Below are 22,071 nucleotides of genomic sequence, written 5' to 3'. Positions count from 1 at the left end.
TTCCAAGAGGCTAGAATCGCCTAGCCAACCCTGCTTGGGCATGTGGCTGGAAGGGGCTCTGAGGCTGAATCTCGTTCAATGAGCCAGCTGGATGGTGTAGGTGTCCAACCCAAGGGGGCTGATAGAGCTCCCGAGTTCCTATTTTCAAACATCCCTCCTGTCTGCCTGGTTTGTCACAGAAGCTTGGGGACATTTTGTGAGTGACTTCATAGAGAGCCTGACTCATGTTGGTACATGGTAAAGCTACCTTTTTCTGTCCTCAGGAGTTGTCTCCTCACCTGCATCTATCCCTAGAAGGGACAGGCTGTCTAGGGGATCAAGGGCAGCTCTGGGCCTCCCGTGGCCACGCTCTAAGGCTAAGTCTTCAAGGGCTCTAGTCATAGACGTGGGAAAGGGACCAAGGGGCAGTGACTCCCTAAGCCTCCTGCCTTTGACGCAGGTTCTAACCTCAATGCTGGGCTGAACTTCTCTCTCCACAAAGCTGGTCCATCTATCCCCATGGCCCCAACCCCAGGCCCTTCTCTCTTTTCTCCCCTACTCCTTGGAGATAGCTGGTACATATGGGTCAGCCTAGCCTGGCACCTGAGCAATGTTTGGCTTCCTAATTCAACATTGATTAAGGGTATATCAGGTACTTTTCACTGGAGGGCAATTTACAGTTTAAGGGAAGAATGTGACATGTATCTGACCAATAGACAAGGTAAGAGTGGGACAGAGGCAGAGGAAAGATCCATTCAATAAGAGCCAGCAAAATTTGAGGGGAACTAGTTCATTGAGTGGGGCAGGAGAATTAGGGAAGGCTCCTTGGAGGAGGTGGCACCTAAGATGGGTCTTGAAGAAAGAAAAGTACTTCAATAGGTGGAGATGAGAAAGTTGTGGGTCAGAGGGACCTAAGCGTCTTGCAAATGCAGGAGGCTGGCGGCGGGCGGACGAGCGTCCCAGAGTCAGGCATCTGGTTTTGCTGGAACCTGGAGCACGTGAAAGGGGAGAGACATGAACTAAAGCTGAAGAGGTAGTTTGGAGGGAGACTCTGGAAAAAGTCACATGCATGAGCGAAGGATTTGCATTTTGTCCTGGAGGCAGTAAGCAGCCTTTGAAGCTTTCTGAACAGAGGAGCAACCTGACAAGTCATATCCATTAGGAAGATTATTTTGCCATGTGTGAAAGTTGGATTAGAGTGGAGGTAAGATTGGAGGAAGTGAGACCAGAAGAGTCTAACAATAGTTCAGGCAGGAAGTAATCATAGCAACATAGATTTAGAATCAGAAAGGACTTTTAAGGTCACCTAGTCAACCCTGGGGCTGCTAGGTGTGCGGTGGATGGGGCTCTGGTCCTGCAGTCAAGAGGACCTGAGTTCAAATCCAGCCTCAGACACTATCTGTGTGTCCCTGGGCAAGTCACTTAACCCCTTTTGCCTCAGTTTTCTCATCTGTAAAATGAAATGGAGAAGCAAATGGCAAACCACTCCAACATCTTTGCCAAGAAAACTCCAAATGGGGTCATGGAAGAGTCGGCCATGACTAAAAAACGACTAAACAACAACAGTCCAACCCTGATTTATAGATGAGGCAGGGCCTGGACTAGGTAGAATGACCAGGACTTGTAAACTCATTGAATGAAGGTTTTAGAAAATCCTACTCAAATTCAGAACGCTCAAGCCATGCCTGGGAATGGGCAGTTCAAGTTGGGGCACGAGACCCTAGGTTCTGGCCCCCATTTTAACCGTAACTCTTAGTCGTGTGTCTAAATCTTAGTATCTCTGGATTAGATGTATCCCAAGGTCCCTTCTGGCTCTCAATCTGATGATCGTTCTCCCTGAGACTGTTTTTTTTCTTTATATAATGAGGTTAGTCTCTATATGGTCTCCACAATCCATTTGAGCTCAGATTCTTTTTCCATGATCATAATCTGGGCTGGGCTCTTTCCCTTCTCTGTAGCTGGTTTGAGGTGGGTAGTATGGGGTGGCTGTCTTTCTTTCTCTTATTTGTATTACCCAGAGCTTAGCACAGTAGCTGGCTAAGTGTATACCGTTTTGTGCTTAATAAAAAAAAAAAAAAATTTTTTTTGTATGGTGCTGGCTGGAATCTTTGTGTTCTAGGGTAACCTGGAGATTTAGGGACTGACAACTGGCACTAGGTAAGGGTGGGGAATAGAGGCATTTACTTCTGATTTGGAGAGGTAGGAGTGGATCCAGCTGTATGCTGTGATGCTTCCCATATACTCAGTTATCTCCTAGCTACAGAGGAGAGACAGAGACAGAGACATAGAAAGAGACAGAGACACAGAGACCGTCCACAACTACCCAGAATTATCCACCATACATTCCCCACAATCTTAACATATTAACTACAAAATCCGATTATTTAAGTACACAGACATAAAGGGAGGCGGGGTTCAGGTAAGGCTGAGGGAGAGGACCAAATCTCTCCCCTTATTTACAAATGAACACATTCAAACATACAGGTACACGGCTACGCATAGTAGTTCCCCATCAAACAAAACCAACCAAGTTTTCCCAGCGGTCCTGCATTCTTTCACTTTCTAGCCAGCTGTTCACACCTTCCCTCCCAGCAGACCTCACGTTTTTCACCACTTATTCCTCCCTCCCTTCCCCCACAGCCTCAAGAAGGTAAATGTTCCTTAATTGGAGGCAGTTAATGGCTGTGGCCAACTCTGGATCTTTGCCTACCTGGGACATTGCTCTAAGTTGGGGACGTGTGGACACCAGCAGCAGGCAGCCTCGCTCCCTCCTCTCGGATTGAGAGCTGTGGAAGTGTCCTTGTTTACAGTGATCTAAGCAGGAGCTGGGCTCATGGGGGCTTATATAGCCAGCCCATCCCTGTGAAGTCACTTTCCCAGCCTGGCTCCCCTCCATGAGTCAAGTCCACACAGGCTGCTCGGGTCCTGAGTTTATTCTTAGAGATGACTGGGGTCTGGCCAGCTAGGACCCTGATGCCTTGATGAGAAGCAACAGCTGGGGGGGACCCCAGTCCCTGGGGGGCAAGATGTTCTATCTATAGCTGAGGCTTAATCAGGCTCCAGAGAACTGTTTGTCTACATATACTAAAGTCTTTGTGTGTTTTTAATATGTATGTAGAAAAGGGAGTTGAGAGAACAGCTGAATACCATGGTTTGTTTTTCTTTCCCCACTCATTGTTACCCAGTTTCCTCTGAGAGGAAAAAAACGGAAATACAATTTTCAAAACATTTTCTCCATGAACTCTTTGTATCCTTGTGGGGTTGGGGGGATGGGGACTCAGAGGAGGGACTGATGGTTATTCTGTCTTGGGGTCCTACTTCCCAGGGGTCCTGTAGTCTTTCACTTTCCAGCCACCTGTTGGAGAAGGCAGGATACTCAGAGGGAGAAGTGAACGATGGCTTTTCTATTTGGGTCTCTAATGATCATCATCATCCACAATTACTGACAAAGCACCAGCTCGGGTTCTAGCCCTGGCTTTGCCACAAACCATGAGCCTTTAGGATTAGCAGTGACTCTCTGATGCAGGGTATGGACTTGTCTCCCAACCTCTCTAAGCATCTATATCCTACCTACCCTTCAAGGCCCATATCAGACCCTATCTCTGCCTCCAGGAAGATGTCTCTCAACATTCCAACCGGCATTAATCTCTTCCCTTCCTTCCTTTGCACCAAACAGTTAAGAGTGCTTGACTGGGAAGCTAATTTACTATTGGGATTGCTCACAAACTTCCTTAATTTGTGATGAAGATTAGTAGTGAGCTCTCTCTCAGTAGATGTCTTCAAGCAGAGTGCACCACCACATCAGGAATTTAGGGTCAGTTACGGGAGTGACTGGATAATGGAGGTCCCTTCCAGCTTTGAGAATCTACTTTGAAATTTACCCAAGAAGAATCCAGAAAGATGGAACTAAATCCAGGAGATAGTTCTCTTAGATGTAGCTTGACCTGACACACCGCCAATCTAGCTTCTTTTCACCCAGCCCCTATCTCACCTACCCAGGGCCAGTTGAGGTTCCAGGCTGGAGAAAATCTATGTGCAAATTCAAGGATCTCATTTGACTCCCATCTTACATGTTGCTGTCTGGGGCTAGGACCCTGGCTCACTTGGGTTTAAGACTGAATGTTTTCTATTTATAGTAGCTCTTTTAGTGGTGGCAAATAACTGGAAATCGAGGGGATGCCCATCAGTTGGGGAATGGCTGAACAAGTTGTGGTATATGAACGTAATGGAATACTATTGTTCCATAAGAAATGGTGAGCAGGTAGATTTCAGAAAAACCTGGAAAGACTTGCATGAACTGATGCTGAGTAAAGTGAGCAGAACTAGAACACTGCACACAGTAACAGCAACATTGTGTGATGACTTTGTTAGGCTTAGCTCTTCTGAGCAATGCAATGGTCCAAGACAATTTCGAAAGACTCACGGTGGAAAATACTATCCACATCCAGAGAAAGAACTATGGAGTTTGAATGCAGATCGAAGAATACTATTTTCTTTGTTGTTTTTTTCTTATGGTATTTCCCCTTTGTTCTGATTCTTTTTTCACAACATGACTAATGTGAAAATATGTTTAATATGATCATATATACATAGCCTGTATCAGATTGCATGCTGTCTTGGGAAGGGGGAAAATTCAGAACTCAAAATCTTATAAAAGTGAATACTGAAAACTAAAAATAAATTAATTAAAAAAAAGAGAGAGAATGTTTTCTCCAGAGGATAAGGGGACATTGCACTGTGTGTTGGAGAAAGCCTTTGTGGCACTGCTCTCCCTTTCCCATCCCCTCAGGCTAGAGCCCAAGGGCATGAGTTTGTGGGCTAACCATTTGGGCAAGTGATTAATTCCTGACTGTAACATGAAACTGATACTTGGTCCATCCCACTTGGCAAAGGGTAGCTCCTGTCTTTTCCATCTACGTAGAAATACTTCCACGGGGTTTCAGAGATGGCTTCTCTCAGCATTCCTTTGCTTCCTAACTCATTAATGTAATCCATTCCTTGGAACAGCCAACTCATCAGCTCCATAAAAGAGAAGGCAAAAAAGAGACAATGGTATCCTTTCCCTTCTCTCAGAGAGTTTTCTGGGAATCTCCCACCAGCCCCTTAGGCTCCCTCTGCTAACTCTGCAGCTGGTCCCTTGACTCAATCAGAAACACAGCTGGGAGTCTCTCTTCCAGCCTGTTTCTCCTCTCTGTATAAGGGACTGGACTAGGTCTTTTCTGGGATCTCCTTCTGACTCTGATATTCTATGCATTCTACCATACCTGCAGTTTAACCCTAGCAAGAACATACAATGAAAATTTTTTTAAAAATTGGTAATAAGGTGTCAAACTTTATTGTAAACCATTATACAATGTACGTACATTATCTTCCCTTACACTTAAAAAAAATTTTTTTTTAAATGTAACACCACTGATTGGACAATTCCATTGAATGCAGCAGTTTCTACCATGGTTTTTTGCTCATACAAAGGTCCAACCCCTAATTTACTCATCAAAAGAAAGCTCAAATTAAAACCTCTTGAGCGTTCAAGGTTCAGATACCAATAACCCCAAACCAAAATGAGACAAAATGCAACCTATTCCCCTATTAAGAACTAGGTCCCATAACAAAGGAAACAATCCCTTTGGAAATTTTGTAAAACCAGATGCTTTCCATTTTTCTGCTGGGAATGTTTGAAAACTTTCCTAAAGAAATTTCCCCTACTCTGTAGCACAGTTGGGTTGCTCCACCCTTCAGTTTACTCTGCTGCCAAAATAAAAAAGAAAAAAGCCCCACGGATGGCAGGTTAGTGAAGCACAGTGGTGGGCATCGCTGGTGGCCACGTTCTCTGGAAACTCCCAAATGGAGCCTTCTGAGGCCTGGCTGCAGGCCGTGCCTGGGGCTAGTGCCAGCAAAAGGCACCAATTTGCACTGTCTGGGAGAAGTCTTGCTTCTAAGTCTTTGCTTATTTTTCCCTGAAAAAAAAGGCAAGATATGTCGACATTAACACATGACAGTCCAGTGGACAAACAGTAAGATGGGGGTTGTGGTTCAGTTGACCTCTGAAGCTTCCTCAATGCCACAGATGGCCCTCTCTACACAAGGCTTTATAGACAGATCCATGCTACTTTCACACCTCATCAAATGAATATTACAGGCTTGTCCCCTTGTTGGTGACAAATATATCATAGTTACCAGGATCACAGACATTACCCTGGACTTGGACCAATGCTCTCTGAATCCTACCTTTATGCAAGAGACTGACCACCATTCAAACTCGGACAAGGGATCAGCTACTAACAAGAATTTAGTCAGCAATACTTTGCTCGTCAAAAAAAAGCCCAACTGCCATGCTGGGTAATGCTTCCTTCACGTTACCTATGAGAATGAAGATGGGCACCACTGTAGCTAACAGCTACACCATATGTGGTATCTTACACAGGATGCTTGCAGAGAACTCATTCTATTGAAGAAAAGGACATCCTGAATAGAAAGAAACCCTGGCCACTACTTTCCAATGTTTCTTGGGATACCGCATTGAAGGCTGGAGGCTACCTTGTTTAAAGTATGGCCAAAAAATGGTGGAGTCATGCTGGACAAACCAATCACTACAGGGCCTTTTAAGGAAACACTATATCCTATCCTCAGAAAGCAGGGAACCCACATTCCCAAGTGGTCTTTGGCTTGCAAGGCCTTACAACATCACCCTGTTAATCTGCTACAGGACTGTAACCCAAAGATCTCAAAGCACTTATTAAAAACATTTCAGAAAAAAATATACCACATTCTCACCACCTTTTCCTTCCTTTCCCCTCCCCCTTTCCCTAGAATACCACTGCTCGAACTGAGCTTTGGATCATCTGAGGTCTGTGTTAACACGTATTTAACACATTTTACATGATTAAGGCTTTTTAAAAATAGGAAGTAGATGGTTTCTACAGACTTAGCTCAAGGTTAAAACAAAGCTCAGAATCAGATACTCCTGTGCGCTCTGAATCCAAAGAGACAAAGGGAACAAAGTAGGTATGTGTGCTGTTCAAACTACCAGGTAAGAGGGTCAGGGAAAATGGTGAGTAGTTAGAGAGGCCATGTGTCACTTTCCTCTAGGCAGTAAAATCAGTTCCAGTCTTCCTAAATCCTGGTGCCAGTAAATACACAGAGTCTCTTTCCTGGAACTCACAGATGATGACCCAGAGGTGACATTGGAGCTTGCTTCCCCAAATGCTGTTTTCTCTCCTCCCCTAGGAGAAGCTGCCTATATAGCCATGGGGGAAGAGGGGAAGTTGAATAAGGGAATGGTGGAAGAAATAAAGTCAAGGGCAGGATTCTCCTTTACTCTCAGCCCTCTGCAACCAAGCTCTCAGATGGAACAGATTACACAGGAACAATAAATCATTTCTTATTGCAAAGAGGATGTGTAAATGCACAGTTACAGGTCAGTGGCTCAATCCACTCAGTTCTCTGGGTCAGGGTTGGGAACAAGTCCCTTGCTGGGTGCTTGGCAGACAAAGCAAAGCAGTACAGCTGGGAAATCATCATCAAGGCTTCCTTGTTGCCCACAGGCCAACAAACAGGAATGTTAGAACAGCAAGAAAATATGAGAGTACACAGTTCAATATTCTCTGAGATCCCTGTGGGGTCCCATGTAGCAGCCTGTTTAACACACCACAATTCAGACCTAATATGTCTATGGAAAACATTTTAAAATATCTTTTTAAAAAGCTTTTGAGTTGTTTGTCATTCACTGAATTTGTTTGGCTTAAGGCTTGGAACAGCTGCTATCCAGAAAGCACAGCAGTCATTCTACTATTTCTTCCTACATTGTCACCTCGGTGTCTCAGCTGGGACAAATGCGTCTGCTGCTTCTCCCAGCCTGGGGCTCCATATGGGGAAGAGGAGATTTCTGCAAAGTGGTCTGTTATTTAAGAAATGAGTTTCATGAGTCTGCCTTGTGAAAATGGCAAAAGCAAACCTAGAAGTTCCTGTCTGCTGATCCAAAGAAGCCTGGGACTCCAAATCATCTCTATGAATCCAAAGAATCAGAGAGCAGGGGAAGAGAAGGTCACCTGGGGGAAGCTTAGGGAAGAATGACCGGGGTGTGCAAAACAGGTTGGCCATCTCGGGACCCAGGGAAGCATTAAGGGAGGGGAGCAATGTGGGATCCCCAGGCCAGCTGTGCAGGTTGAATCGCTGGCTGCGATGAGAGATCTGGGTTTAAACTTCAGGCAGGTTTGTATTTGGAGAAAATAAAGGAGGAATTCAAAGGGAGACAGATTTGAGAACATTCCAGCAGCTCAGGAACAAATGGGGATGTGGACTGGGAATGTCGATTCCATAGAGAGTGAGTCTTCTGTACCCTATCAGAAGTCATGCCATTTTTCCCATGGCCCAAGCCTGCAGAGAAAGCGTGAGGACTTTGGCCAGAAAGAACAGGGAGCCCACTACTTGGGACTGACATTTAGCATGTACGGGATCTGGTGATTACAGCTGAGAATTGGCTCCTTTCATTAGCCCTCTGCCTAACTGCAAAGTCATGAAATGATTAAATTATCCTGAAGCAAACCTTTTGACCTTTCCCCCACCTAAACATTACTTGAAAGGTAAACAGACCATCTCTTTTCTTTTTTTTTTGGTGGTGGTTAAAAAAAGAATCCTTAAATAGAACAGTATGAAAATATAACTTAAATTATAAAAGTCATATAGGATAGAGAAGACTTTAAAAAAAATCTATGTTCTGCCTATCAATTCCATAGGTACCTTGTAGGAAACAAACATGGAGACTTAAAAACATCAACATGGTTAAGGCTCATAACCATAAAACGATCCTGGGTTCTAGAATTAATTGTTGCAAAAGCCACTTTTTAGTAAGAAAACACACTGGCTCCAACTTGATCAGTCTTGATTACTTTTTCCTCCAAAAGTGACACATTCCCCACAGAACTGAAAGGAGGCAGGTGCAGAGTGTGAATGTGTGTGTCTGTGTGTCTGTGCTGTGCAAGCACACACATATGCTCATCCTCTTCAGCAGTTCTGTCAAGTCAGACAAAGTCAAAGACAAAGACCGGTGTAGTTTTGGTCCCTGACAACACTGGATACGCCGGATGGATGGAGAACACCCAAACCAAACCTCTGTTGCATATTCAGTCAGTATTTGTAGTGCAACTGAATTGTAACCTTCGATACCACGGCCTCTTCGGGGCACCTGTTCTCCTTCCCCTGTTCCACGTCACAGGTGTCAGAGAAGGCAGGACAGCAGGAAGACAGGAAAAGGGTAGATGGAAGGGCAGAAATGAGGAGGAGAGAGGAAAAGGTCAAGTGACACTGCAGAATGAAAACCTGCCAATCCAGGAGTGACCGTGGCCCCCAGACCCGCCAGGCCCCAGGCCAGGAAGTGTGTCATACGGGCAGCCCAAATCGGTGCTTCTTTTTTTTCACAGGCTTCAAGGTGGTCAGTCTTCGGAGGTCTTCATCTGCATCTGACTCTTCCATCTCGTCATCGGCAGACATCAGAATCTGGAACAGAAATGCAAAGGCATGGTCACTGAGTCACAGGACCAAGCCTGAAGTGGCAGTGTTTCAGCCCTACCCACCCCATGTCCTTGACTGCCCAAGGAGGTGCAGGATTGAGCCTCCTTGGAAGAGACTGTCAGGGAGGTTCCAGCCCTATACCAAAGAGCACATTTTCTAAGGGCACATATGACCAGCTACAACATCCTGACCCTCTAAAAAAAGCACTAGGTTGGAGTCATGTAGTCTAGATTTCAAGCCTGACTCTACCACTTACTTGGAAGACCCTGGACCTTGAACCTCTGGGCCTCAATTTCTTTATCTGTACTAAAATGAGGGGGATGGACTATGATCTGAATCCTATCCTTTCTTGGCTATCTTGGGTATATACCCCCTTACGCCCACACTAACTCAGCCTGAAAAAAAACAAAAATCCAACTAGACAAGCCCCAGAAAATTCCTAACCAATGTCATTTTGGTAGGCAGGCCCAGCCTTGAATTCCAGGCATTCCTCTGAACCCAAGCACCACGAACACACCTTGCAGAGTAAATGACTCAAAGCAGCTGGAGGGGAAGACCCAGGGGATGTGGAGAATTTCTTGGGGTTTGTGCTATAAACTGATCAAGAGAGGCAGTGCAGCCCAGTGGGCAGAAAACCGGATTCAGAGGTTCAAGCCCCACTGCTGAGACGTTGTGGTACCCTGACACTAGAGAACAGCTGTAGATCTTTCTGCATTGGTCAAGAGTTCCTTACTGGGGAAGCCACAGGTCCAGATCACTCCTCAAATAAGAAGTGATATATATCAAACGCAAAGGGCCTCTCTGGTTTATACTCTTTATAAAAATAAATCTTTATTTAGGCAAACCACAGGTGTGGGTCCCCCATCTTCAATTACAGACAAGCAAAATATAGGTTTCAGTCATCTCTACTTGAATCCCATTTATTCATATGCAAAGTAGGATCCCTGCAACCCAAGGACGATTCAAGGGCCTCCTGACCAGGGGAAGAGAAGCTTGGGCTTGTGAGACAGGTCCACAAAGCAGGGTGAGATCTACCACTCCTCCCTCACTCCTGGGAAAGCTTGCAGATAAGTCATCTCCAGGTCAAGAGCCCCAAAACCCAGCTGACTTGGAGAATGTACCAAAGCAGGGCAAGGTGAAGAAGGAGCCTGTGGGGAGTCTGCTGGAATTCTGACCACACACCACTTGTTCTGAACGTATGAGCCCAGTCATGGGGCTAGACAGGGCCAACACAGAATCCTGCTCCCCGAATTCCATTAACTCAGACTTAGCAATCTCCTCACTGCTAGGATGATGAGTGGTCCCAAGTCTTTAGATGATTGAATCACACCATTCCCTAGTTGAAGGAAGGGGGCAGAGAGAAGGACAATGGAAGGAATAAGTACATTTATTCCTAAATACCAGACACGTCCTTGCTGGATTCTTCAGCAGAGATCAGTCCCTTTCCTTTCCATCTTAATTAGTAAGGTGCCTGAGTTGCTAAGCCTGCAGCTGAATGGCTGGGGATGGTCTTGTGTTTCAGGCAATGCTGCTTACTCAACAAATAATTCTCATGGTTTAACACTTCCTGGGAATGTGTGTGAAAACAAGAGGATGTGCCGGCCCGCCGCAGCAAGTCCTGGAGCAACAATGTTGGACTTTCATGAACAATCAAAAAGGTGACTTACTTCAGACTCTGACTCCTCATGGGATGCAGCCCGCCTGTACCGGACTTTGCTTCCATTTCTTGGGTCCAAGCTGGCTTCTTTTTCTTCGAGCTTGGCTTTTGTCTTTCCCTTTTTCATAAGGAAATTATCCACAACCCAAAACATTAATGCCTGCAGGAGGACAAAGGGCAAGGTTATGATTCAGTATGTGTTGGCCACTTGGAAACATGACACTTTCATCACTACCAGCTGCAAACAATTTAAAGACCCCTTTCTTTACTCTGTCAAGTTTTTGTGAGAGACCGTTTAGAATAATACAAGTCTAATGCTGGAAGAGACCTTAAGAATCCAGTCCTCTTCATTTAAACACATGAGAAAACTGAAGCTTGGGTGGAAATGACAAGACCAGAGACTCAGAGCTGGAAGCAACCCCAGTGGTCATCTACTCCAACCCCCTCACTTTACAGATGAGGAAACTGAGGCCCTGAGAGGCTGAGTTACCTGCCCATGGTTTCACAAGATGGCAGAGGCAGCAGTGACTTGTTCCAAGTCACACAGGTAACAAAGCCAAGACTAGAACTCATAACCTTTGACTCCCAGTCCAGTTTCTACTACTACACTCCCCATTTTGGCACCCATGTCTTAATTTGGCATTCTGTGCATTCTAGATGATGACTGTACTTCTTTTGTTGGTTTCTAACTCCTGTTCCATGTTTGGTGCTTTAATCCCCTTCTGAAATAGAGAATTGGGTGATGGTTTAGGTGAAATCTCAAAAACACAGGCCAGCTAGAAGAGAGCCTCCAGGAAGAAGGAATCTCGTCAATGTTCCACCAGAAGCCTGTGCTACAAACTGAGGGCTCTGGGTCAACACTGTACAAAATCTGCTTGTGGCGTCCATTGCTACTGACACTGGCTCCATTCCCTATGTTTACCCAAGGGGTGGGAGTGGGGAGGTGGGGGTGGGGGTAGGGGTTAGCAGGGATAGAAAGGTCGCTCTAGCCCTCCCATGACAAGCACTCAGTGGCCCATTTAGACTGTAAGGGGTGGTACAGTGAGTACAGAGCAAGTCACAAAAAAAAGGACTGGAGAGCTATGAGAAGGATACCATGCATAGGACTCAAGCTTTAACCCTGGATCTTTTAGGAAGGAGAGAAAAATGAGGAAAAAAAGCTGTTCATACTAACATTGACGAAGAAAGGGACTATCAGCATGACGATGGCCAGTTCCAGCTGGGGGTTCTCAATAGGATTCAAAAGAGCTACCTGTAAAGAGAAGAGGGTTCGATTTAGTCAGCAGAAAGTCCGAGCTCTAAGCTGAGGTGTGAAAGGGAGAAGGCAGCTAAACACGCCTCTGAACTGCCAGCTCTTTCCCCAGTCATCCTCTCAGTGACTGCTCAGTGAGCCAGGGCCTGTGTTTCTAGTTATCTTTGTGACGAGACAAGAAAACCAGACCAGGAGCATTACAAATGGGCTACCAGCAACCCTTCTGGCAGTTGAACTCAGGCTTGTAGAGCAGAAGCAGCTGTGTCTGACACACTGCAGAGCTCACAGGAGGGATTTACAGGGTCCTTCCTCAGAGGCCATCATCTTCCTGTGGCTGGTCCCCCTCTAGATTCTGCAGTTGTAACAATTTCACAGATTTAGGGAACCAGGTGAGTGGTAAGGTTGGTGTTCTCCTTTCACAGGCTTAGCTGACCTCTTTTTAATGAGTGCCCAGGTAGGTTGGCCTGAAGGATGTGTTAGGAGGTCTAGAACCTGCTGCAATGATGCCAATGACACAATGAAGGCCAAGAACTAAGCCATCATTCCTATTGGCACGTGGGGAAATAATGCCAACACTAGATGCTCAGCTAGATTAGAGTATGGGCATAGATCCCAAGAAAGAAACCATGCTGCTAGGCAGGACCAGGCTCCTAATCTACTGCAAGTCACAGGATGGGGATAATGTACTACACGTTAGGCATTAAATACCAAACTGAACACCAGGCTATGAATACCAAACCAGTCAAGCTACTTGGAAAATCGTACATATCACTCGGCCAAGAGCCTTAAAAAAAATCTGGAAGGAAGAACTTCAGTAAAAGTAACACCTCCCCTAAAAGTACTGCTTCTCCAGATACTATCAGGTACTGAGAGGGGCGTGCCCAGCCTAGGAATGTGAGTACACTGTTGGATCTGGCTGAATCTGGGGACACACCTAAGGAGCTCAGAGAACGAAATACTAAGACAAGTCTAAACCATAGAGGTAGCGAAGGCAGAGCTGCAGCAGGGGTGGTGCTCAACAGCTTATCTTGTTCACCGACATATTTCCCTTGGCCAATGATGCTCTCAGGGAACCATCTAAGGCAGGAAGAAAGATGCAAACCTTTTTCCACTGAGGTATTAGGAGGACGATGATGATGATGGTTTTCTCAAACACCATGATCACGATGTACAGAGCACACTGCCCAACCCAGGCACCACACTGCAGGGGGTCTCCTGCAAATACAATGGCAGATACTAAATACACACAAAGGGTACTCCCCCAAAAACATGGAGAAGTGTCCAAGCAAAACCAACTCCCGGCTTGTCTCCTCATCTCCCGTTCCCCACACTCACTTCTCTCTCCTTTGCCCTCTGCTCCCAGCACACTACCTCCTAACTAAAATCCTACAGGGTACAAGAGTCCCATGCGAGAGATTCCAATGTGACTTAATGAAATAGTAACATCTATTGGGAACTGTCACTAACAAACAGATCCTAGTGCCTCAGATATGAAGGGCCAGAGATTTTCTAATCTGGAGTGCTTCTTTTGTCTTTCCTGGAAGGGTTTTCTAAGGTGTTTCTGGTTGGCACTCTAGTAGAGTAGATATGTTGTACTTGGTTGCACATTAATGAACAGCCTGGCATCAGAAGCCATATTAAATAAGATTGTCATTATCACCCATTGTTGACTGTTCCAAGACACTATCAATCCTAAAATCTGTAACCAACTCACTCTTTTTCTAAATCCTAAAAGAAGCTATTAGACCCTGGGCAATACTCAGTTCCATATCCTGGTCCTTTGGACAGAAATCAGGACCCCTCACCTCCCAGGCTTAGACTTGGTTCCTCAGAAGACATCCTAAGTAAAACGCAGTGACTAGAAAGAAGGATTCAAAGGGAGAAGAGAGAAACTCTCCATGAAAGGTGGAAGAGAGAACAGTTACATCAATTTGGCCGTAGGTCTTGCTACTTAATCAGGGAAGAAGGGAAGAGAAAGAGGGAAGGATTTATTAAGTGCCTACTACGTGCCAGGCATTGAGTTAAATGCTTTACAAATGTTATCTCAGAGGAACTAGACTGGAACTGAGGCCCTATTCACTGAGTAAATGCCTAAGGAGATGAATTCCAGAAGACCAGCAACTACTGGGAATATCAATCCAGATTGTAAGTTACAAAGAGAGGAAATAGGCTGTTTGCAGTGCTCAGAATCCCCTAGAAGACAAACCGCAGCCACTTGCCCAGTTGTATTTGGGGCACTGGAATGCCATGCCTGGCAGAGCTGGCTTTGCAGACAATGCCTGATCCATGCTCTCTGGGCAGCTTAGTCCTAGAGGCAGAAGCCTCAGAGATTATTCAGACAGACTAAGCAAGGTTCAGCTTGAGAAGCAACAGAAATAGACAACTTGCTCTGGGGACCAGGCTTTGAGAATGAAAACTTGGCTATCACAAGAAAAATGACAGTTTGATCACATGATTCCACTATTTATAAAGCAGTCTCTTTGTGGGGATTTGTGCAATAGGCCCCCATCCCTGCTAGATGGAATGTGCCAAGGGTACAGAGCAGAAACAAGTGAATGCCTTTATATAGCTGTAATGGCTAAGAGACCAGGACCATTCCCTTTTCTGGAAAGCCTTAAAAGGTATGTGGTTGATATGTTCAAATTCAGTAATTTTCCATCCTTAAGTTTTCTGTCTACTTTAATAAAAAGAACAATGGACATTTTGGCCTAAAACAATTACAAAAGCATAATGCCTGCTAGTACTTTTTAAAACAGACTTTTGTAATTTTTATATAATCCATGGCCCATTTCAGAAAAAGTCCACAAAACTATTCATCAAAGGAACTTGGTGAAAGCCACAAAGTAAGACTCCTGAGACTCAGACACACAGAGCTATGAGGAAAGCACCCTGGATCTTGATGGGTCTGTTTTTAATCAATAGCCAAATACAAAAATTCATTTTGTACCAAAAGAAAAATAAATCATACTTGCTTGAAGTTTCCTTCCTCCATTATTTATTTCCAAGTAGTTGACTGGGGTAGAAATGACTTCCCCGGCTTCATGACAGAAATACTCATAAGATAGCCAAGCCACAGTCTTTTAGGATACTTTAGGGACACCACCTGTCATAATGAGGCAAAACCTGTAAACCAGAGGGAGAGAGCGAACACTCTTTGCCTCTGATTCCACTGAAGTAATCTAGGGATTGAGAAAACTGAACTCCCTATTATCTTCAGATAGCACTGCAGGCAATGTCCATTTATTTATATCCGACCATCATAGACCCTGCAGGCAAACCTGGTTTCTTCTCAGTTTGGGGACAGTAAATAGAGAAGGGCATAATGCAGTGGAAAGAGTACTGGTCAGGGAGTCAGAAGACCTGAGTTTAAGTTTTTGTCACTTATGTGCGGTTTGGCCTAAGGCAGCAAGAGCTCACATTTACCATGACTTTATGAGGCAGGTACAACCTGTTTCTATCATCATTTTGCAGATGGGGAGACAGAATCTCAGAGAGGTTGTGCCTTGGCTCAGGGTGACACAGAGAACTGTTTTGTGGTAAGATTTGATCCCAAGTCCTTCTCCCTTCAAGTCCAGTATTCTACCAATACTACACCATACATTCTCTCCACTGACAACCTCAGCTTTCTCATCTGTAAAATGCCTGGCTTTTGGCTATTGTGAAGATCAAAGGAAGTAATGAATGAGAACAACTTTTGTAAACCTCATCGGAAATTATTGCTGCTGCTGATAATGATGATGATAAAATTGCAAACTTTCAAAGAGCAAGCAAGGGAAGACCCTTAGCTAAGCTATGGGAGTAGCAACCAGCCTTGGAGAGCCTGTGAATCTAGGAGTCAGGATGGAGATGCTGCAGTCACCTGGAAGTTCTGCCTGGCCAATCAGTGGTGGGCACAACCAGGGGCTAGGATTAAGTCCTCAGTTGCCACTCCTACCCCCTGGGAAGAATGTACATATTGGGCCCTGAAAGGAAGCTACTGTTTAAAGATTTGTTTTTGTTTCAAAAGAGTGGAATAACCCTCATTCCACTTATAACACTTACTTCCCTTTCAAATGCTGTAACAGAGTCAACAATAATTAGATGCCAGTCAAAGAAGTTACTGGTTGATTATATCGCCTGAGGCTCATCTGCCAGTAATGTCCAAATCCAGCCTGTCCAATAGGGTCCCTCTCACAGCCTTCCCTGACTGCCTCAGCCCACAGAGACCTCTCCTTTTGAGTAGCCTGCATTTGAAATTTACTGAACAACCTGCCTGATATTGTAAATTATCCTTTTATTCATATATCTCCCTATCTAATCTGATGTAAATACATCAAAGGCAGAGAATTTTTTCATAAATCATCATACTAACAAACTCATACACATACTTGACAATTTTTAAACCCTGTTGGACATCTAGTCTCTCATCCCACGCTGAGAGCTACCCCACAAGGCAGGACTTCTTTTTCCTATTCTACAGGTGAAAAGACAAGAGAGGCTGCATGACCCAAGAACACACAATAAGTAAGCATTAGAAGCAGGGCTCTTAACCCAGTTCTTGACTCTTGGTCAAAGCTAAAGAAAAATCTAAATCATGTCATCTCTAACATCTATCCCTTACAACTCGGATCACAGCACCTTACACAAAGTAAACACTCATGTTTACTGACTACCAGAAAAAAAAAAAAGAAAACCCACACCCCTTCCATAATTTCTGGTGTATACTCACCTCTGAGGTGAAACCTAATTTTTTTTTTTTAAACAACTGCATCCCTCAGCAGGGAGACCCTGTTACCTAGTAAGAATAGGATAACAGGCTAGTCTTGGCTGTAGCTATGTCGGGAAAGAACAGACAGCTAGTTATACAGTTCCAGCTGAGATCCAATGAACACAGGGAGCAGCACTTGGAAACCTGCTCTGTGACCCTGAGGGAGAAGAACTTATGTATGTGCAGGTGATGAGGCAAGAGGGAGCCAGAGGCAGGAGCCAGCCTGTGATCAGCTGAGGTCCTGTCTGAAGGTACTACAACTAGAACAAGACCTGGCATCTACACTGGGCTTTAGAATTTACAGAGGGCTTTCAAATCCATTATCTCACTGGATCCCCAACACTTTCATGAGGGAGGCAAAATAGAAGTACCCATTTTACAGAGAAGAATATAGAACTCAGAAAGACGACTGCACCATTCCAAGATCAAATTACTAGTAAGTAATGGAGCCAGGACTTTCTGACTTCCACTGCTCTTTCTACCACGCCACACTGCTGCTCCTGTCCTGAGGGTCCTGGCAAGGGGAAGGCTGAAAGGGTAGATTCAGGGGTCTGCCTTTCCTGACAGATAAAGCTGGTTAAGCATCCCTACCCTACCTTGCAAGCCTCAATCGCTGCATATTTCCCCACTGAGATGTGAGACTCAGATAAGACCAGGGTCTCTGACAAGCCAAAGGACCAGTTTTGGAATAGCAGACAGAAAGCTTGGTGGCCTGCAACGAGCAGTGAGTGAAGCGCTCAGGCTCCCCAGCCCCAGCCAAGATCACAAGGGTCATCTTCGTCTTGAATGCACTGGCTTCCTGGATCCTAGGGCTCTTGACAAAGGTTGTCCAATCAAGTGTTTCAAAGAGATCAAGTATAAATGAACGGTCTTTCTCTTGAGTGGAGGAAGAACAGAATAAAAAGAGAAATGACAAATAACTAAGCATAGCATTTGTTCTACTTCTCTGGACTGAGGCAAGACACAAGTTTACTTCATTATGACTCAGGCCATGGTCACAAGAGAAAAGGCCTATGGGGAGATGGGTCACTGTGGTCATTTTCCCAAACCTTTTTTAAAAAGCAAACTTACTTTCTTTTCAAGGACATAAAAGGATTGGCAAACAGGCCATTAGAGTGCAACTTTTTACATAAGAGAAAATCTGATGCCAAACAGGAAGGAGGAGCTTGGGACGGGGAGGGCTGAGGGGTGGTGCATTCTGGTTGCAGAAAGGGGAGGTTTATCATAGTAATCAAGGACACCTTGGCTTTCCTCATTGGACACATTCCAGAGTTCTCAAACCTACTTGGAAAAGAACAGGAAAGAGATGAGGGGAAAGTAAACATACTAGACAAGAGTCAGGATCAAAAAGATCTCAACAGGCTAAAACATTATAACACCAAATCTATTAAAATGAAATATAAAAAGGACAAATTGAAAACATTTTACTTATGTTCATAAAAATACAGGGAAAATATGTGACTAGTTAAAAGTTTTGTCTGAAAATGACCTGGGAGTTTTAGTGGACTTCAAGCTCAATGAGGGCAAGATTGGGCAGCAAAGTAAACTGACTTTGAGACAGAGCTTCTCCACACCTGGAATATTGTCCCTCCTCCCTTCTGCCTGCTCTAACTTGCAGCTCCCTTCAAGGCTCAGCTCCCACACCCCTTCCTTCAAGAGTCTTTCCTGATTTCCCCAGTTGTGAGAGCACCCTGCCCACCCAAATCCTTTATCTACATCCTGTTTTTAATTCTCAGTGAACATGTTTTGTGTTGTTCCCCTTCTCTCAGTAGAATGTAAGCTCTTAGGGGCCAGAAATTATCTCACTGGGCATACCCAGTGCCCAGCTTGATTAAAGCTTATAATTGACTGACTGATTAAGAAGGCTATAACACTGCTGTACTCAGTTTAGTTCTAGACATCGCATTTCATGAAGAGCATTGATAAGCAGGAGAATGTCCAGAAGACAGTAACCAGGATGGGAGGTGCCTTGAATTCATGCTAAATGAAGATTAAGTGAAGGAAATAGTAATATTTAGCCTGGACAAGAGAAAAATCAAGGCTTGATATAAGGAAAACTTCCTAACAATTAATTTATTCAGGAGACTGGGTTGCCTTAAGAAGTGGTGAGTCATTCACTCCTCTCTCCCCTACCCCCACCGGAATCTTTCAAGCCAAGATCAGATGAACACTCAATGGGTCTGCTGTAGAGACAGCAGTTTGAGTATAGGACTCTGTTACTTAAGGTATTCTGTTCAAACCACTTGTGGAGTGGGCTAGTTTATCTCTTCAGCAGTAGAAGGCTCCTGAGAGAAATGTGGAAACCATCTGAATGATTCTGAACTGCCAGGAGTACAGATACTCTGTGTCCTGGTTTGCATATGGTAACAAGCGCAAAGTCCCTCTTCTCATACCAATTCTATCATGTAAATTCTTAGAGCCTGTAAGCTGGGAGACCACCAGTGGCTCCGTGGCATCCAAGCACAGGTGTGAATGGTTCACCTGGAGATCTCACAGAACAGGAGAAGAGGAAGCAGCAAAAGGAAGAAAACACAAAATGCAGCCTACTTCCTCATCAACCCCATAGAATATGGGCAAAATGTATTTAGGTGTATAATGCAAATAAATTACCCACTGCATGAGATGCGAGATTCAGCCCTATATTCATCCTGATCAAACAGAAAGAAGCTCTGTGTGAGTGACTATATTCAAGCAACTGATATCTGCAAAGCATAAATTACAGGACTGTAGTCACAAATAATTATCTTTACCAAATTCAGTTAAAGGGGAACTGAGGGACTACCTGGTATGGCAGAATGAAGACCAGACAAGAAGGCAGGAAGCAGCCATCCTATCTCCAGATCTACTCTTTATTAGCTGTGGTATTTTGGTAAAATCGGTACATCACCAGCCCAAAGGCAGGGGGCTGGACTCCACTTTTCAGATCTGAGTCTGTATCTGGGCTTCTCACCACAGAGAAGCCTTCTTCAAAGGGAACAGCAGGAATAGTATTTCTGTTTGCAAACATTTCAAGTAGATGACTCATAAAGCATCAAGTAATGGGACTAAGAAAGTACGTTCTCTCAGCTCAGCTAACAGGAGATACATGATTCCAGCTTCTAGAAATACACAAATAACTCTGGGCTGAGACTTATGGATCAGCTTTTTAAAAAATGTACTCACGTACTCTAGAGGAGAATGCCACTGCCTTTTGAGTCTCTAGCTGGCCAAAGCAGGCCTGGGATTCGGGCCTCGAGCCACAAGGCTGTCTGAGGAGTCTGATGAGGAACAGGCAAAGAGAACCTAGAAATCCTCCTGCATACCTCTCGTCCTAGCTCGTGTACTTCCTCCAGCAAGCACTTAATTAGTTCAGCCCTTCCCGATAAGGAGAGCTTTCCTGTAATGTAAACAGAAGGACAGGGCCCATCTGCTAGCAGGAAAAGCTCCTCAGGCTGCGGCAGCGGAGGGCAGCAGAGATGCCTCACAATAAGGCACTTCCAGCTTTGCACTCATGTGAATTTGTTCACCCCATTCTCGCTCAGTACCAACTAACTTTATACATCCGCCTCTATCTGCTTTTATGGTCTCCGAGTTTCTCTACAGCACTCTGTATCTCTCCAATGACCCTTCTCATAATCTACCTAATAGAATTATAATCAACATTCACTCAAACATTAAATACTTATTGTGTGCAAAGCAACGGACTAGGTGCTAGAAGAGATAGAAACTTCAGGTAAGTTGGTCTCTACCTTCAAACAGCTTCCTAGCTGAGGGGGAAAGATATAAAGAGACAGTTATGGTACGCAGTTATCACATAAGTACACTGGAAAGGTGGAAAATAAAGAGCCTGGAAAACCAGAATTATGACAGGCACCAAAGAAGGGATAGCATTTGAAGTGGGCTTTAAAAGATAGGGAGGAATATAATGGGCAAATAGGTGGAGAGTCAGACGTTTTGGTGATAAGGTACAGTGGAGCAGGGAAAGGTTGCAGTGATGCCAGGTCACTCAGGACCCTAAATGCCAAAAGAGTTGGAACTTTTGAGTAGGCAAAGGAAACCACAGACGATTTCTGAGCAGAGAAATATGTGTGTGTGTGTGTGTGTGTGTGTATACACACACACACACATATATACATATACATATATATACATATATATATCTACACACACACACACACACACACATATATACACTATAAACCAGATCTATACAGAAGAAAGATTATTCCAGCAGTAGGGGGAAGAGGGTATAGACAGGAATACTTGTTAGGAGGCTGCAGCAACAGTCCAGGTCAGTGAAAGCGAGAACCTACGCAGTGAGGACAGCGTCAGTGGGAAGAGAAAGGAAAGGACACATGTGAGTGGTGTTGATGAGATTCAGTCAACAACCCTGAGATGATCACTTGCGGGAGTAAAGAGGCGAGTGGAAGAGAACCAAAATTTTAAACACAGCAGGCAAATAATAGTGTCAAAGACAGACAACAAGGAAGTTGAAAAGAAGAACAGATTTAGCAAAAAAAAAAATTAGCATCTTGATTTTAGACATATTGAATCTGAGGTACAGGAGGATATCCTGTTGTAGACATCCTAGAGATAGTCAGAGATATAGAGGTGACACTCAGAAGATGACAGGGTAAGGCTGGAGATAAAGATTTGGAAGTAGAGGACAAGTCTGGAACAGTAGACAAGTCTAATAGCAGAAGCCATGGCAGAAAATGAGATCACCAAAAGAGCAAGGGAGAGACAGCATTCTGAGGAACACTCCTATTAAAGGCTTGGGAAGAAAGGAAGAAGCCAGTCAGGAAGAAGAGAACAGAAAAGGAAGAGTGAGAAATGCAGAAGAAACAGGAAAGTGGGCTATCTCTGAAACCAAGGGAGGAAAAAGTATCTGGTAGGAAGGTCAAAGGATGCAGACCACAAAAAGAACATGAGATCGAGTGACCACGG

General features: G+C 44.5%; 1 protein-coding gene across 1 annotated transcript in view; it reads right to left on the bottom strand.

Moving 5' to 3' along the window:
* The window catches only part of LOC114024046 (store-operated calcium entry regulator STIMATE), an 82,016-nt gene that overhangs the window by 3,616 nt on the left and 56,329 nt on the right, over window positions 1–22,071 (bottom strand). Inside the window, exons 5-8 of the mRNA XM_027836875.1 lie at window positions 13,501–13,613; window positions 12,321–12,398; window positions 11,157–11,306; window positions 9,364–9,474 (exon numbers count right to left, since the gene is read on the bottom strand). Of these exons, the coding sequence (XP_027692676.1) occupies window positions 9,364–9,474; window positions 11,157–11,306; window positions 12,321–12,398; window positions 13,501–13,613 (452 nt within the window). The remainder of the gene's footprint in view (window positions 1–9,363; window positions 9,475–11,156; window positions 11,307–12,320; window positions 12,399–13,500; window positions 13,614–22,071) is intronic.

The sequence above is a fragment of the Vombatus ursinus genome, unplaced genomic scaffold (genome assembly GCF_900497805.2).
Source record: "Vombatus ursinus unplaced genomic scaffold, bare-nosed wombat genome assembly UNPS02014820.1, whole genome shotgun sequence".
Taxonomy (NCBI): domain Eukaryota; kingdom Metazoa; phylum Chordata; class Mammalia; order Diprotodontia; family Vombatidae; genus Vombatus; species Vombatus ursinus.
The sequence above is the reverse complement of the archived record's forward strand: the minus strand, read 5'-3'. Positions and strand labels throughout refer to the sequence as shown.